Source organism: Penaeus chinensis, chromosome 21 (assembly GCF_019202785.1).
Source record: "Penaeus chinensis breed Huanghai No. 1 chromosome 21, ASM1920278v2, whole genome shotgun sequence".
Classification (NCBI taxonomy): Eukaryota; Metazoa; Arthropoda; class Malacostraca; order Decapoda; family Penaeidae; genus Penaeus; species Penaeus chinensis.
This window is the reverse complement of record NC_061839.1, coordinates 7,485,872-7,504,262: the sequence shown is the minus strand read 5'-3', so window position 1 is coordinate 7,504,262 and position 18,391 is coordinate 7,485,872. Positions and strand designations below refer to the sequence as shown.

General features: G+C 40.2%; 3 protein-coding genes across 5 annotated transcripts in view; 2 read left to right on the top strand and 1 right to left on the bottom strand.

Moving 5' to 3' along the window:
- The first annotated feature begins 1,231 nt into the window (after nucleotides 1–1,231).
- Nucleotides 1,232–3,941, top strand: LOC125036391 (sulfotransferase 1C4-like). The gene is made up of 5 exons (XM_047628984.1): nucleotides 1,232–1,265; nucleotides 1,453–1,655; nucleotides 2,067–2,255; nucleotides 2,598–2,890; nucleotides 3,743–3,941. The coding sequence occupies exons 1-5, from the start codon at nucleotides 1,232–1,234 to the stop codon at nucleotides 3,939–3,941; spliced, it is 918 nt and encodes a 305-aa protein (XP_047484940.1).
- A 7,058-nt stretch (nucleotides 3,942–10,999) lies between these two features.
- LOC125036668 (40S ribosomal protein S3a-like) lies at nucleotides 11,000–17,436 on the bottom strand. Its single transcript, XM_047629463.1, has 5 exons — nucleotides 17,300–17,436; nucleotides 16,793–16,896; nucleotides 11,980–12,176; nucleotides 11,365–11,652; nucleotides 11,000–11,170 (listed from the first exon to the last, which is right to left on the bottom strand). The coding sequence occupies exons 1-5, from the start codon at nucleotides 17,359–17,361 to the stop codon at nucleotides 11,021–11,023; spliced, it is 801 nt and encodes a 266-aa protein (XP_047485419.1). The 5' UTR covers nucleotides 17,362–17,436; the 3' UTR covers nucleotides 11,000–11,020.
- A 288-nt stretch (nucleotides 17,437–17,724) lies between these two features.
- LOC125036530 (transmembrane protein 192-like) overlaps nucleotides 17,725–18,391 on the top strand; it is a 10,007-nt gene continuing 9,340 nt past the window's right edge. The window contains exon 1 of one of the 3 annotated variants that reach the window (XM_047629196.1): nucleotides 17,725–17,870. The gene's annotated coding sequence lies outside the window, so the exon portion shown is untranslated. Of the gene's footprint in view, nucleotides 17,871–17,940; nucleotides 18,076–18,391 lie in introns of those variants that run through there. The other 2 variants (XM_047629195.1, XM_047629197.1) reach the window with 2 other exon arrangements.

Genomic DNA, 18,391 nt, shown 5'->3' with positions numbered 1-18,391 from the left:
CGTACACTATTTGTATTCTATCACTTCTGAACATTTTCCATAAGATTTGTTCGTCCTCTCTCACTCTCCAACATTTTTTGGTAACCCCTATAGCTCTTTCCTTACTTCAGATTTGAAGGACATTCGCCCCTTACTCTCTTCTAATATAAAAACATATCCTTTCTTCATTCCGTCTCTTCAACTTCCTGTAAATCTTGATTTCGTCACAAGATTGTCCGGCTGAGGACAGTACTTCAAAACTTGCCCTTTTAACTTTTTGTGGAGCACAGGCGATCTGCCAGGGTCCCTCTCTCTGGTTCACTCTGTCGCGCTGTGCTGGTGATATATGGTGCTCAGTAACGACTAGTGAATAGGTACTTCCCTGTCAAGTATTCTGTTAAAATCTCTGGTTTAAAATGTGGTATTCGTGATTCTGTCAGATTCATGCGCATTCTTTAGGATATTTTGTGATTTCTGTGGCCAGGCTCTTGTACAACAGGGCATAGATATTTTAGGCATACTCATCTTTTTTATTTTAATATCTTTAACTTCCCACTTTCTTGCCAATCCATTCCTTGTTATTCTTGCTATTTTCGTCCATTTCCATTTACCCTTCCTCTACCCTATCGGTCCTAATGTTTTTTTGTTTTTTTTCATTTTCTGAAGAGGTGTCAAGCTTGTTTCAGTGCATGATTCAGTCGGTTTTATAATTGTTTCTCCATTTAATTATATCGAAAATATGCGGCTATTCGTTATTCTAGTTGTCCGCTCTGCTTGTTTGTCCGTATTTCCGTTTTGTTGCTGGAAGTAAACTTGTCTGGCTTGGAGAGACCTGTCGCCCTGCAAGCCTCTTCATGCTCTGACCTTTGATCGTTTTTGGTTTTGACTTCTCTAATTTTGTAAGGTTTCCTTGTCTTCCTTGCTCTGATTTCTTATTGTTCAATTTCTCTTATATTTCGCAGTTTTAGCCATTTTTATGATTGTTTAATTACGTCTGCTATCACTTGTCTAGTCAAGATATTTACTTTTAATGGGCATTTCCTTACCTCAATTTGCAACGATGTCTTTCTTCAAGAATTCAGAATTTACAATTCTGAGCATATTGCCAATCATTATGTGTGTGCGTCTGTGTGTGTGTGTGTGTGTGTGTGTGTGTGTGTGTGTGTGTGTGTGTGTGTGTGCTCGTCTCACTTCCCCTAAGAAGAAAGCACTCAGAAGAGCATCAATAATTTATTAAATTGAATTGATGAATATGCATTCCCATTATTCTTCATCGGCCCTGCCAGGTAAAATCGGCCTCATGTACTAGCGCACTCTAGTATTCTTTCTCATATTAACAATGGAAAATAGAGGGGGGGGGGGGGCGTGAACGTTCTGCTTTCCAAGGGAACCACATGTGCCCCACAGTCCTTCATCCCCCGTTAATAACTACTTTCTCTAAGCTTACAACTTAAATTAACCAAACAAACTTAGCCTCCCCTTCCGCCCCCAGGTACGCCCATTTGGCCAAGCGCTTCTACAACCTGGAGCTCCGCAGCGACGACGTGCTGGTGGCGGCCTACCCGAAGAGCGGGACGGTGTGGGTCGCGGAGGTGGTGTGGGCGCTCCTCAATCCGCACGCCCTTGACACCCTGGAGGCGAAACCGCACCATCATAGAGCCACTTTGCTCGACATGGTGAGGATGTCCATAACAAGTGTTATTTTTTATTTTATTTATTTATTTATTTATTTTACAATCTTCTTCCTGCATATACATATACTTATGCATTGATTATTTATTCATGAGGATTCATATATCTTTCCGACGGCTGCTACTTGTTTAAAGAGAGGTAAGCACATTCCTTATGTGCTTCCATCAATATGTAAGAAAACGCTTTCTTTACAAATTAATGGATATTTTAATAGTAATCTTTAAAACGACGCACCAGTTTGGTTGACGTCTGTTGCGTCCGTATACAATGCATTCATATCTACTGTTTACAAGTGAAAGGGACAAAATAACCAAAAACAAAGCAAAAGAAAATTGTTGCATATGAATATCCGTATCACTTAAGCCAAAATGGCTGACTGAAAGAAACACTCACAGGACTTCCTACACCCCACGCGAGCTGAGGACAATAGTCCACTCCTGCAAAGGTTTCTCTCGGAGTGTCCTGGAGGGCGCCTGGAGGACGGCATGACCCTCCAGCTGGCCGCAGTGGCTCCGTCCCCCAGGATCCTGAAGACACACCTTCCCATCAATCTTCTTAACCCCGACATGTTGAACATCTGCAAGGTGAGACGAATACGGTTTTAAGGTGAAAAAATATATTAGTGCAAGGATATCATGAAAATACCTACTTGATCTACTAAAGAGCAAGTAGGTAGGTAGGAGATTTAACTGGTAGAATAGGAGGAGGAGGAGAAGAAGGAGGAGGATGAGGAGGAGGAGGAGGAAGAATAAAAATAAGAAGAGGAGGGGGAGGAGGAGGAGGAGGAGAGAGGAGGAGGAGGAGTGGCAAAATTATATTTTAACATTTTTAATCCCACAAGGTAATCGCCAAACATTACCTTAACTGTTGACGCAGCAGATAATTTTAAATAATCAATCATTAGTGAGACTCTTCCACACCCGCAGGTTGTGTACGTCGCCCGCAACCCGAGGGACGTGTGCGTGTCCCTCTACCGCTTCCTCGGGATGATGAAGGGCGTGACAGTCCCCGTGGAGTTCAAGGACTTCGCCGAGAGCTTCATGAGTTCGTCCCTGCACTACGGGCCGTACTGGGACCATCTGGAGCAGGCGTGGCGCCGCAGAGAACACCCGAACCTCCACGTGGTCTTCTACGAGGACATGAAGAAGGACGTGTTGCAGGAACTCAAGAAACTGAGTTCCTTTCTGGGTCGTAGCCTCACGGATGACCAGCTCAGAAGGCGAGTAAAGATAGTGTTTTTTCGCACACAATATTAGCATGAAAGATATATATATATGTATATATATATATAGATACACACACACACACACACACACACACACACACACACACACACACACACACACACACACACACATACATACATATATATATATATATATATATATATATATATATATATATGTGTGTGTGTGTGTGTGTGTGTGTGTGTATGTTTATGCATATATATATATATATATATATATATATATATATATATATATATATATGTATATATATATATGCATATATATGTATATATATATGCATATATATGTATATGTATATATGCATATATATATATATATATATATATATATATATGTATATATAATATATATATATATGCATATATATATATATATATATATATATGCATATATATAATATATATATATATATATATATACATATATATATATATATATATATATATATATATATATAATACACACACACACACACACACACACTTATATATATATATATATATATATATATATATATATATATATATCGTGTGTACGTGTCAATATATATATATATATATATATATAAATATAATATATATCGATATGTATGAATATTTGTGTGTCTATGCATATGTGTAAGTATGTGTGTGTGTGTGTGTGTGTGTGTGTGTGTGTGTGTGTGTGTGTGTGTGTGTGTGTGTGTGTGTGTGTGTGTGTGTGTGTGGGTTACAACGAAGTTAATTAAAATAACAGCATGTATGTAAACTGCATATATATAACGGATATCACCAGTTTAACCCTCAGACAGGTAAAAAATTGCCCCTGAACCCCATCCACAGCATAGTCGAGTACACCAGCTTCGGCCGCATGAAGGCGCGGGACGCAAAGTTCCCGGTAGTGGACCTCAACGGCAGCTTCTTCCGCAAAGGAGAGATTGGCGACTGGAAGAACATGGCGTCCCCTCAGCTGGATGCCCTCATGGACGGCTGGATCAAGGAGAAATCTCGGGGCATTGACATAACTTTCAAATACGAATGATTTCCTTCTTTTTTTTTGGGGAAACGTGAGTGATTTGTAGGATTAAAAATTAGAAGTGGAAAACTTTATCATTTTACCTTATACGCTTATTTATTTTTATTATTAAAAGCTAGCAATGGTCCATGAAAAAGATCTGCGATGTAGTATATTGCTACATATATTACCATCACACCTTTTTTTTTGGAATTTATAGATGAATACAAAAACTAAATGCTAGCTTGAGGCCTGAATTTGAAAAAAAAAAAAATAATAAATACATTATTAAGTTTCATTATTCCAGTTTCCCATTACATTGTATTTGATTGAACCAGGGTATCGATGGTAGAGAGATCTAGACCGACTTTCTTGACGAGATCGTGGATTCGCGAGGCAAAGGGCCCAATGCCTCATTTGCCATTAGGATGTCTCTGGTCTCGAGCCACCTTTGCGGAATAGGTCAGTGCTACAGGCCGCGTCTGAGTTGGAGGGGAGGTACTCCTGACTCCACATCAAGACGCTCGATCCGAGTACATTTTAGGGCTCCAAGACACACGCAAACAAGCATTCTGCACAGCATCCAAACCTTTCAAACTTGTTTTCGATGCCGAACCAATCATGGCTTTATATATCATTACCAAAGACTTTCTATCAGCTCCCCATTTATTACCAGAAATACACTTTATAGTTAGTGCTCTTTGACATTTTTTTTTTTTTTTAATTGACCAATGTGGTCTTTCCAAATGAGTCTGCGATCGAAGAGTAAATCGAAAAGTCTAGCAGAATGTTGAATGTTGAATTGGGTGATTGTCTAGATTTAGCCTGATGGTCGGGTTTCTACTATGTGAAAAAAATACCTCAAAACTTAAAACTTATGGAAAACTTAAAATCCCACTGGAGGCTCCAGTTATGAATTATATCAGTGCCAGATGCGATTTGCCGGGAATTCTGCATCACGGCTAGAATGCCATAATGCACAAGTACAGTGAGTACCTAAGATTCCGATGGGGAGCTGGTAAGATGTCATTGATTATACACGGAAATAATATTGGTGACAAAAATGTTCACTGACAATGAAAGTTCTGTTGAAATTAAATTCTGAATAAAGCAAAGAAAATTTCCACGTCATCCAAAAGCATTAAGTTTTCTGAGTAGGCCACATCCCCATGTCATATCATAAGCATTTTCTATAGCTAAGAATATAGAAATCATCAAATACTTTTTGGCAATTGCCTCTTTGACTGTCCAGTTTTACTAGCTGATCAAGTTTGACGTTCCTTTAAGAAGCCGCACTGCTCGTCAACTAGTAAGTAGTTGGAATTTAAAAAATGCAATAGATTACTGTTAACAATTCGTTCCATGACCTTGCATAAGCAACTTGCCAGCGTAACTGGGCGGTAGAACATGACGGATCTGGAATTCCCACCCCGTTCAATATGGGAAGGATGTGGGCGAAGTGCTTTAAGTTTGGAAAAGTCTGGCTTTTCCAAATTTCATTGTACACTTCCAACAACTTAACCATGACACCATGATTAAAATACTTTATTAATATCGAGTCTCACTGGGGCCTGGTGACGTTACAGGCTCATCCATTATTAGACCTTGGTCGTAATCAAAGTCATTTCCTGTATAGGTTGCAACTCAGCCGCTTCCTTGGTGGTCAGGAATGTTGGATGGCAATTTTCTGAGCTTTTTGTATATGAAAACTGCCTGACGAATCTCTTAAATTTAGTTGCTTAAGGCGTTCTTGTTGTGTTGCACGAATATTTAATACAAATAGGGAAGTGGTCCCTTCCCAACGAGTCGCCAACGGTGCGCCACAGGCACTTGACTGCCATGTTGAAGAGACCAGAAGTTCAAACTACAGGCATTACCATCCACCCGCGTCGGGGTGGACGATAATAGGACCAGGTCAGAATCATAAATCTAAACTGAATTACTTGGGTCTCCTCTACCATCCTCCCGCAGGGGACACCATAACGTATGATTAAAATGAAAATCATCGAACATTAGCTGTCTTGTGGCAGACTAACCTCAAAAGCAAAAAGCTCATCATAAATTACTTTTTGTCAGGTGGACAATAAATATGTAGTCTGATACGTGTTAAAGATTTTTACTTTGCATACGACAAACTCCAAAGCAGAATTGATCGCCACTCCGTTGAAAAGGAGTTTTGGTGGATGTGCATGACGACTCCGCCTCCTCTCCTGCCCTCTCGATCTTTCCGACACAGATGGTAGTTCCTCAGCGAAACGACCTTATCAGATACATGTTTAGTTATATGCGTTTCGTAGGAAAACTATAATATCGGTAGCATAAAACGAGGCTAATAATCTAAAGCCATTAACTTTAGTTTTAAGACTTCTACAGTTCCTTTGTATAATGGTTACCGTGAATGTTACGTTTTGTGGAGTTTGGAAGTGCCTTGTCCGCCGGTTTTAATTTTCTTTTTCACGAAGTGATGTTCGTCCTCCTCGCCCTCGTTACCCAGGGACCTCCGATAGTTTTTTTTTTTTAAGCCAATAGCCTCAATGCCCTGCATCTCTTTGCAAGACATTATTTTATTCTTTAATTTCATTCGTTAACCGTTTTCTTCAAATCAGCAACTTTTTATCCTTAACCGCTATCTCTTGACTAATACTGCTTGCACTGGAAGTGTTGTTAATTGCTGCTGAAACGTAGGAAGTATTGGATTTGCTGGTCAAAGCTTCAACTTTCTTCTTGAATTCACGTTAACTAACATCATGTCCTCTCATGTATGCTAACATTTCAGTCTCCTTCAAGCAGCTGCACTAGCAGAGCCAGATTGGCGGACTGCTCCACAGTTAGCTCACTTTAAAGTGTTCTCAGTACATGCAGCAATGTCATGAGCAAAAACATTTTTGCCACAAGTTAATTTATTTGTATCTTTATCATTGCAGCGTAATGAGGGGTGTCCAAATTTTTGGTATCTATTACAGCACATAGTTATATATATATATATATATATATATATATATATATATATATATATATATATATATATATATATATATATAAGGTCGCACCTGAACACGTTCATATCCAACTATCACATACTCGGGGATTTTACTCGAAGGAAAAGCCAAAAACCACAATGCGGTTTTGGGTCGCACATTCCCGTCTTTCTTGGTTATGCCCACTACGTGTTGATCCTTCATGTTTTGAAGAACTTCACTTTCTTCCATTGTTCTCAAATCCCTGTGAAAGATTACTTCTTTATAGGTATTTATAGATACTTTTGTCTTGAAATCATGAATCTGTGTCAATTAATTGCCGTTAACCTGGGAGGTGTTATGCACTTTTACAAGAGTCACCATTTCGCAATTTCCAAACTAAATAAAAATCTCCGTCCACTTGACCATCAAGGACCTTCTTGATGATGAGGGGGTTAACACTCAAAAGCGATTGATTTTCATTTACGCACTTGACAGTCAGATACCTCGCATTCCCTGGAGGGATTGCAAAAACTTGCCGTTCACGTTTGTCAGCAGTTTGTTCATCGTTCAAAGTCGAGTTAGGTGCCATGCACCCACCCCCTTCCTTGAACAGAGAGGGTAGCCGGGGAGACAATAATACTGGGTTTCGGACCAAGTCCGAACCTTAGGTCCGTGCCCGTTGTCCTGAAGTGTCCAGATAACTATTGTTAATCAACCTAACAACACTAGATATGAGAGTGTTGAAGTTATGCGTCCTCTACCCCTAACCCCCACCCCAATGGAAGCCTGACTGCGTTCTCCAGTACCAAAAGTGGGTCGAGTTATGTGGAAAACACCTTACACCCGAACTTGCATAGGCGAAGACAATAATTCGATATCCACTTCCCAGGCGAATACGGGAGCCCACAAGGGAACTCTAGTAGGCTCAGGAAAGTCACACGAGGAAAGGAAAGGAATTTAGTACAAAAGAAAAAGTGCGCCGAAAGGACGCCCAAGCCAACTGGGTCTCCCTACCCAGGGGTCAAAGCCCGCAGGGGTACCCTGGTGTAGAAGAGTGCTGCGGGTCTGAGGTGGGGTGCTGACTAGGCCTACTATAGTCTCTTGTTATCTGCAAAATCAAAGTATTGAAGGTACAGACAGAGCACAAGAAAGTGCAAAAACGTCTACAACTTGATAGCAATAATGCCGAGCAGAACGAGAAGCCTCGGACTCCAAGGTTGTTCCTGTGTCACACTTTTAACTTAATGCTAATGTGTTTTTTACGACAAATTTAGGTTCCCTTACACGAGTGTGTAGGACGAGTTTGGAGTTAATCTTTATGACTTTTTACTGCAGGCTTACTTTTCTGACCTTGACAGGCGAGGCAAGGTAGCCTGGATGACCAAACCATTTCCTGTTGATGAGGTGACCGACGACAATGACAACAGCAAAACGCGAATTTCTTGCATCAACAGGAGATAGAACCCATGGAATGGGTTATTATTTGGATGAAAAGCTATCTTTTGGGCGAAACAGGAGAACGAATGTCCCATTCTCTCAGAGTTTGGAAATAAAGGTTTTTATCAATGGTGCTGATATTGACAAATTATTTATTTACTGAAAAGTTTCTGCCCTGTCAATATCTAAGGCGTATATAGCGATAGGATGATTTTTGGAAGGCGATGTTTGTGATTTCCAGAATGGGCAATGGCTAACAAACAGATGTACAGGATATCAAAAGTTACACTGCATTATGGTAAAGTATTGTGGCGAAAAAAATATGAGTTAGCAATTGAGACGAAAAGGAAAAGGAAATAGAGAGAATGGTTAATGGTTAATGGTTAAAAGCAAAATAAATGTGCTAGACATCTAAGGTCATATAGCACTATAGTTAATGTTAGTGAAGGATGGTTGGGTTAGTGATTAGTTGTTAAAGCTGGGTTAAGGAATTGGTGAGTGAATGGGTTAGGGTCGGATGAGGTAATGTAAAGGGGTTAGAGCAAGTGAAGGATATATATGCGTTTGAGGAAGGAAAACAGGTTGTCAAAGCAGAAAGTGTGAGATTCTGTAAGGATGTCTGATAAGTTGGGATGTCTATGTAGGGAGGACGTGGGCATGACAATGGAATATGTGGGACTGAAAGAGGAACATTCGGAAACCGCGAATGTTCCAATGAAGGATAGTTATACTTTCGTTGATTTACTGGCAAAGATTGCAGTGCGTGTTAGAGAGTTTGAAGGGGAAGGTGCTAGAGGGTGGGATAAAGAATGAGGTTGGGGAGGTGGTGTTGTATCAGGAGAGGTGTCGGGAGGTAGAGGGTCTGGGGAAGAGGGTACTTGTGACATGAGGGTTTCACGTGTGTATCCAGGAGAGAGTGGAAGGGATAGAGGGGATAGTGGGAGGGTTAATATAGGTGGGGCTGGAGTCAGGGGGAATGGGTTTTGTTGGGTTGGGGTAGGAGGATTGGGTGTAGGGAGAATATGAGTAGGAGGAGAATGGATATCGGCAGTTACTTTGAGTGTGGAGGGAGCGAGAGTTGTAGAATTTGAAGGTGGATGAGTATTAGTTTGGGACTCGATTATGTAGTTCTGGATACCTTCAAGAGTTTCTGTAGTGGAGTTGGTTGGGGAGTTTTGTGAGATAAAGGTTTTCTTGTGAGGGGGGGAAGAGAAGTCTGGTGTCTGAAAAATAGGGGCAAAGGAAGGTGGAGGTGATTGTGAGGTAGGGGAAGAGGGGGTGGAACGTTTATTCTGTCTGGGTTCACGTAGAGTGAGTCCAAGTCTGAATCTGAGAGTTGCTACCTCAGACTCAAATTTGTAGGTGGGACAGCCTTTATAAAATACATTATGGGGGCCGCCACAGTTTGCACATGTGCGTGATTGTGCAGAGCAGTTTGATCGAGTATGGCCAGGTTGGGCACATAGCGGGCATCTGGCTGTGGAATGACAGTGTTTGGCTGGGTGTCCTAAACGCCAACAATTTTGGCACTGACGAGGAGGTTGGTATGGTCGGACAGGTAGGGATTCCCCACCTATGTAAACATTAATGGGAAGGCCATGTCTACGGAAAGTAATTTTGGCAATGTTGATGGATTTCTTACGATTTCCTCTGGGAGGAATGGAGTAGCATTGTACATGTTGCATCATAGTCTGTGAGACAAGCGAGTAAGTCCTCTCCACAATCTGACCATTCTTTGTCATAGATTGGGCAATCTGTTGGGGAGATAGACTTTTCTGGTGCAAGTATCGAGGTTGGATGAGGTTCTGTAGGGATGGGATTACCACATAGATCAGTTAGTTTTGTTAATGCTATAGCCTGGTTTTCAGTTGTTACTGTGACGAGACGGGAGTGGTCGGGTCGGCTACGGAAAGAGACTGCCTACTTGTTTTTGGAGGCATTGTTGGAAGAGGAGGGTGTTTTGAGAGTAGGGAGCTGTGGGAGGGATCACGAAAAATCGGTCCCATTTGGCTGGGCTAAATAAGAGTATTTAGGATTCTTGTAGAGGTGGGGGTAGTAGAAGTGAGGGGACGTGTGGAGGAGGGAGTAGTGTTGAGGGGGGTAGTGTTATGGGGAGGTGGGCAATAAGGTTGTAAGGTAGTAATAAGGGGAGATGGGGTGGTTGATGAAGGAGGTTGTGGGAGTAAAGGTGTTGAAGTTGAGCATGTTGGGAGAGTAGAAATGTCTCCTGGGGGTTGGTTGTTGATTAGGGTTGATACTGTACTAGTAGGCATTGATGATGGGGGAGTTGTTGCAGTGTTCGGAGCCGTGGTCAAAGGAGAGCTGGGATTGGGGCTATTGATAAAGGGGCAAGCCTCATTGCCCCTAAAATTGGGGTTAGTTCTTCATTATTGGCCATGATAAGCCTGGAGTATGTCGGGGGAAAAAAAATAGTCCACCCCTCATGGTCCCCTTGAGGGGTAAGGGCCAGGTATGGCAGGGGAATACCGTGCCCATGGTTCCCTCAGGCCGTTCAGGACTGACAGTCAGCCTGGCAAAAAGTTGTTTACCATTTTGTTTTGGTCGTATGCTATTTATCTGTTTGCATCATCATTCTGGACAGAATGCATTTCATGTTAATATTCAATATTGTTCAAATTAACCCTCACTGGGAAATTATTTGGTTATTTAAGGATAGGGAAAAAAATATTCACTGTCCTTATTATTTATTTAGACACTGGCTTGAACTGGAGGCTCATAATTGTCTGGGCGATCAACCCTGGATCCAACATCCTCACCGCTGGCAATGGCCTTGCCACTTTCTCCGTGCATCTCCAGCAACTTGCCAAGGTCAAAACGGGGCTTCTTCAGAACCTTGACCTGCAATAAAATAATTCTGATTAACAATCAAACTTTCAAAGCTTTGTAATATAATATAACTAACACATACCCATACCTCTGCCTTCTTGGCAATGACTAAGGTTTTCTCTGAAGTATTACAATGAAAATACTTATTTCAAGAGATTTACTAGTCCTAACAACTATTATAAATCCTGTTTTTATACCAATCTTACCTTACGAATGTGTACATCCTTAAGGGGATAGATGGAGTTACAGGCCTTGCGGATATCATCAGCCATTGTGTCAGGGATGAGCTTGTTTACCACTTCCTTCAGCTCACTGCTGGCCACTTCACGGGTGATGATGTCCACCATCTTTCTGCGGATGTTCTTCACCTGCATGTGCTGGGCATAGGCAGTCTTCTTTGTCTGACTAGCCATCTTCTCAGTGAAGGCCACACAGAAGACACGGAGCAGGTATCCGTCGGTTGTCTTGACATCAGTGTTTCCCTCAATAAGAGTCTAGAATAAATAAAATTGTAAATTTTAGGACTAGAAAACATGACTTAGAAAATAAATGAAATCCCAAAGGTCAATTATTGAGATTGATCAGTAAATTACTTAAAATAACTAGCCAATTGTTTCAGCTTATCTTAAAAAGTTCATTAGTCTCACAAACTGCATTATCAAAGATTCTCCTGGAACTACACAAATCTAAACATTGGTAAGACTAACTTTCAGTTTAATAGGGGTTTTTAATTAAGACTTTAGAGAGGGAAAACATTAAAATTTTCACTACGGAGTTAACAAATGATTAAATAAACTAATAAAATCACTTGAATCTCTAACCTGCCACTTCTTGACCATGGACCTCATCTTGTCAGTGGTCAGACTGAAACCATGGAAGTTGCAAAGAACATTCTTGCCCTGGACCTCTTCAGCGATGAGGCGGAACTTGCGGAAACTCCTCTCAGCATCAGTCTCATTCTGGAGATCAGCCAGGGAGACCTCAAACACACGACTCTTCAGACCCTCAGAGGCAATTTCTAAAATATAATAAAACTTGGTTAGTTCTGCTTGAAATGAATTCAAGGATGGAAAGACTTAAAACAAAAACAAGCAAAATGCTCAAAGTGAATTAACCCATTTTCTTTAGGTACATCTGTTCTCAGCTACTTAAAAATTCTATAAACACATGTTTAGCCATCAAGGAGTCAATCTCTTGGCCTACTTAATCTAAGTGTTTACCTATTCCTTGACCTTGAAAGATGACAATAGCATGTTTGTAATTCTATTTTTTATCTTACACTTTGTAAGGATAATTCAATACAATTTTTTTCAGAGTAAAAAGTCTTGCAACCCCTACTCAAGATTTCCCCCCCCCTAATCTTAAGCAAACAGAGCATTCTGGTGAATACAAGTTATTTGTTTATCCTTTGTTAGCTGGTGATTCTGCACCAGTGGTTATTTAAAACCAATATGGGACATAATGTAGACTTTCTGCCAGCAAGATCTCTGCCATGTTTTATTTATGTATTGCCATAGCCTGACAGTCAGTCATTCACTACTGACAGTACTGCCTTTACACTTTGTAGTTTGTTGGCATCAAGTAATGCCAAGCAGATATACCCAGTAAAGCTATTATGGTATTTATATGAAAATATGTATTTTCTAATGTTTAAAACCCAAACAAATGTTTGCATCATTAGCAAATAATGAAGACCATGAAAAATTCTTAACTTTAGTAAGATGTGCCATTTACATCCAACAATCTTTCAAAATATAATAATTAAGACAACCTAGTTTATCAAATTACTAGACAAGTTGTGATTTTCAGCCTTTATCACCCATGTAAATATGCTTTTTTCATACACATGAAATAATGGCATTACCTCTAGATAATCATGGTGGAGTTAGATTGTGCAGTAATTTCATATATGATTCTGAGGCTCTGAACCCTAAAAGCCCTCATACAGGGGGAAAGGTGTAATCTTCACAACCACTTGCCAGGAGTGCAAAACCATCACCCAAGCCTGAATGGCATAATAGAAACAGGACATCTCAATTATGGATCTTGTGAGGGAGGTCATGATCAAGGTGAGGGCGAGGTAAGCAGCCTTTATTGTACGCAATAGCCTGAGTTAATAGACATCAATGGAAATCCAATACCAAATTTGATAGTTTAAAATGTAGACTGGTTCTAGAAAATATCAAATTTAAATATCTTATGATAGTATGGAGCCAAGTCTCAACTAAAACATTTACTTAATGAATGTGTGGCAAGGAAGGTTAACCATCTAGAACCTCCACATATGATGGGTTGTGATATCAGTCAAATTTGCTTAGGATCCAATTTGCTGTGATTTTGCATTCCAGAAAGGGTTTCATCATCTGAAGGGTGTTGACCCCTAATAATTACAAAAAAAAAAAAAAAAGTTCATTTATACTTTTACACCTAGTATCCCTACCTCTCTATGCTGGCTACTGAAGGAACACCTTAATCTAGGACTGTTTATACACAATTTGCACAAATGTATATTAAAGGTTCTAGGTAATCATGGTTGAACACTATACGTCACAGCTACATTGTAAAAAAGATGAGAGCCCATGCTCTTTACATCCCTTCTCCACAAGAGCATCAGGTCAATCTTTGTTATACCACTAGGTATACCTATCCCAATTACCATGCCAAGTATCAATAGAATATATTAATATTATAATTCTGTAAAAGTTTACAACAGCACTGCAGCCATCGAAGATGTAGGCCTCTCAAACTTAAAGACACAAACCCTATCCTAAACTCGCACTCTACCACAAGACCCCCAACCCCACAACTGAATGCCAGTTGATCTGCGGCACAATATCTCAATACTTATTATAGGTATACCATGACTGTACTTAATCTTAAAACTTGTTTTGCAATTAATTGCAACACTTAGAGAATATAAAGATTTCAGTTAATCTTTACAGTATGGATACAATAAGCTAGGGCTTTTTGAAGATGATATTCTTGCAGGAGAGGAGTTGTTCCCTGCTACAAGAAATAATTTGTAGATATGAATGGCAACTCCACAGCTAATTATAAAGATTGTGGAAAACCCTGATTAGAGCCTAAGTCCAGCCAGTGCATGGGGATTGGACTACTACTTGCTGTGCATACCAAGGTGAAGACAATGTTTCTTAGGGAATGTTGGTGGAAAAGCCCCACATCAACCCTCCCCATGTGCAGTGCCTGAAGAGCAGGTCCAGTTACAGCACCTTAAATGGTTGAATTAATTTTGTGACATGCTGTTAGGGCTGAAAATGTGTCCGTACTGTAAAGAATGTTTTTCTTTAAAACTGTTGATATTCTAAAAGTAAATGAAAATGGTCTTTTCTATAATTATTTAATAAGTGTATATCAATGATATCTAATTCCAAAATCCCTCTTGTAAAGAGAAAATGTTGCAATCAAGAATGTACAAGAAACAACCATCTGACAAAGATAAAAAGGCGCTGGAAGCACAAATTCACTTAGCACTCCCGAGTTTCAGCTCTTATTACGCTGAGCATACCGAGGTGAAAACGGTTTCCCAGGGAGGTTGGGAATGGAGCCCCCCATATTAATCATCCACTTGGGCAGTGCACTGTCTCAACAACTAAGATTATTAAATATATTTTGTAATGTGGAGTTATGGACTTACACCTCCAGCTAGTCGACCCATACTGTAACGTATTAATCTATTATTGCTGCTGTGGCCAGATAGAGCTTAACTGGTATTGGTTACCTGACTATCATGCTAACCTAGAAATTGAAATCTTAACTTTCCTACCTTTAGTCCCTATATGGGGGAGCCATCTGTACCCTTAAATTATTAACACTTCAAGCCAAATTACAACAACAACCTTTTAACCTCTTTATGCCAGGTGAAGAAAATAAATGAACTATGCTCTGGAGATAATGGCAACGAGTTGACTTTGAATGTGGGAGTTCGCTACATCAAGCCAAAAGCCTGGTTCGTAGCCACTGTGTACAGACAGACTCCACAGATTGAGTGGTTTGTTATGATGCAGCAAGGTGTGGCTTAGCAGAAAACAATCTAAACTGATCTACCATATCACATCCCATTTTGCCATTAGAGACCACCACCTAGGAATCATTTAAGAAAATTAAATCCCCAGATTGGTGAGTTCTATTAATGTCTGGCATTAGACATGTGTAATAAACAGAGCATCACATTTCTGTAGAACCAATAAGTCTGGGAAAATTAAGATGGTAAAACTAAAGCCAACAATACTCAAAGCCATAGAGCACAATATAAATTGAGTATAATAAGTAATTTAACGAAAGAAAAGAACTTTCATATGTTTATCCTCTTGCAAATACTTTTACATCAATTATCACAGAGGAAGGAAATGGAGAAAATCTGTTGCAACAAGTGTTCAACAGACCGAGTCCTTGGTGATTAGGTAGGAGTATTGGGGGTAGAGTCTCCAATAAGGAAAAGCAGTGATTAGGTTGGGTTGGGGGGGGGGGGGGGTAGCTCCCTGGGTGGGACGACACATTCCCAGGAGTGGCTTAAGTAATTGGGACAGCCTTTGATTGGTGTGGTCACTTCATAGTGATGAACCAATACTTTCACCTATATCATTTGCAATGGAAAACAGCAACAGATTCATGCATATTACAAGCTAAGTTGAAACAAGAAATAACTGCACAATTGGATGGCCGTGTGAAACTACGAAATTTATTGCCGAGAGAGAAGTACCCTCCAGATGTTTAGTCCGATACCTGGGTATCATGCAAAACCAAAATTCAATCTTTCCTATCTTCTATTTATTCCCTGACATGAGGCCAAACATCCCCCTCCCCCACATACCACCCTTTCTTAGCACTGTGACTACTTACAGAAAACTTTATACTCTGGCTGTGTGAGGGTATTGTGGACTTAATGAGAGGTAATGTGAAGGATATTTTTGTCATTCCCCAGTAAATATGAGGCTGCTGCATATGTACCTGTTACTCAAGACTAATTTTCAAGCTCCTTAAAACAGTAGTGAATCAGTAACAATAACTATAAAATTATAATTCAAACCTCACTATTAATGCAAATGTGCTAAATTACAGAGGAAAGTTAAGACACCAACATCCAGCATAGTTGATATGTAGGCCTGGTTTAGTAATAAACATCTATAATTACTTTTGCACAATCTACCCGTCTATTTTAAGCAGATACTTCATAACCACAACTCCTTATCATTACTAATATTTCCTAGTGTGGGGAAACTGGATACACATTTGCGCAGGCAGACAAATACAATCCGAAATGAATATGGGCTGCTACAATTGTTTTGTCTGGCGATGGGGTCTAGGGTAAGCCCGTGGTTTGGGGTTTTTGGTTAACGAGGCGACGATTGTGGATCTTTAAGTCTCGCCAAGTTTATTGGCAGGAGTAACACACATCGTAGACAGGTGGGTTTGCTTTGTATACATGCTCAATTATCAAACGCACATCAACTCCAGAGACTAACTGCCTGTGTACTAACTTTTGCCAACTGTCATAAAATAAACGTCTAGGAATTCTCCCATGTCCTCAACCCCCTACTCCTCCTTTGAACTAAACATGCGTTCAACTCTTAACACTTAATAGTAAAGCGAAACAACCAAATTCCATCCACTCACTCGTGCCCTGAGTCCTGTTGACGAGAGTCTTGCCCACATTCCTGTTGGTGAAGAGCGCCGGGGACTTCACATCGTACCAGTCCTTGCGGGTGAAGGGGTCGACACTGCAAGACGAAGACGGAATTCATTAGAGGGAGTTTGTCGAATAAGCTGCAGAGCGATTCTGAACTTTACAAAAAAACTCGAGGTACCCGGTACTAAGGGATTTTGGAATTTACAGTTTTATTTAATGACGCTGAATAAAAACAGCTAAACTAAATTTGATCTCAAGTTATGTTCCATGTAACTTTAGTGTAAATCATTGAGAAAAAGCACTGGTGAGGATTTTGTTTACACATGGACATGCTCCGATCAACAACATATCGCCGAGCCCGGGAACACCCCACGGGACTATTATATTTTCATCGGCATTCATCTCCAAAATTCCATAATCCTCGGCTAATAACACATATTCACTTTAAAGAACGACACCTTGACTCCAACATGAATCCACATATATCAACTTACACCCTCTTCTTGGATCCCTTTTTGCCCGATTTGTTCAGGCCCTTATTCTTCCCGACAGCCATGATTCGGAGGGAGCGTGGAAAGGAAAAGACCCTTGTGTTTGTGTGTGTTGACTGTGTGGACTGAGGCGGCGGTTCCTTTCGCTCGTCGATTTTAATGTCTTTCGGTTCAACATTTTATTTGTCAAATATATCTTGTTTAGATCCTTGTATTGTTTAGATATTAGTTTTGTTGTATTTTAATTGCAAATATCTTTTTATTACTTTTTATGGAATTTGTAATTTCATTATACATTGTGCAAATTATTTACATATTTGATATTTTTTGAAGTTTGAAAACATCGTATAAAAGTCTGAGCTTACTTTATAGCGCTAAATTAACTCTGTGAAAATAATAATGCACAAAATAAAAGAAATCAGCTGACTCAACGATCTCGATTGTTTAGTGTTTGTTTTGATGCTGCTCTTGTCATTTATTAGTTATCTTTTTTTGTTCTTTGTTGCCAAGAGAGATCGCACTTTGGTCACTTGTTGATCGGAGGCTGGTGGCAATGTCCTGCTTTCATAAGTACGTAAGTGGCAAGGAAGTGACAAGCGCCCTTTAATTAAAGTCAGGGGCATGATTCCCGCATCTTAATGGGTGGGCGGAATTTGATATGCAAGCGATTCTTTCTGATGATTACCAGTGCAACATCGGGGGTGTCAGATTTACCATTCTCATGTTTATTTCGTTGTTAGATGTGAATGATTAGAATTTGTGCTTTCCGTGTGCTTATGGTGAGCAATGATTTCCATATGTTGAATGATGAGACATTCAATGCACACATCGACAATTGACTTTAATACTCAGTCACCACTCCCTCATTCACTCAATACTTACTCACACAGTCAGTCAGTCAGTCAGTCAGTCAGTCAGTCAGTCAGTCAGTCAGTCAGTCAGTCAGTCAGTCAGTCAGTCAGTCAGTCAGTCAGTCAGTCAGTCAGTCAGTCAGTCAGTCAGTCAGTCAGTCAGTCAGTCAGTCAGTCAGTCAGTCAGTCAGTCAGTCAGTCAGTCAGTCAGTCAGTCAGTCAGTCAGTCAGTCAGTCAGTCAGT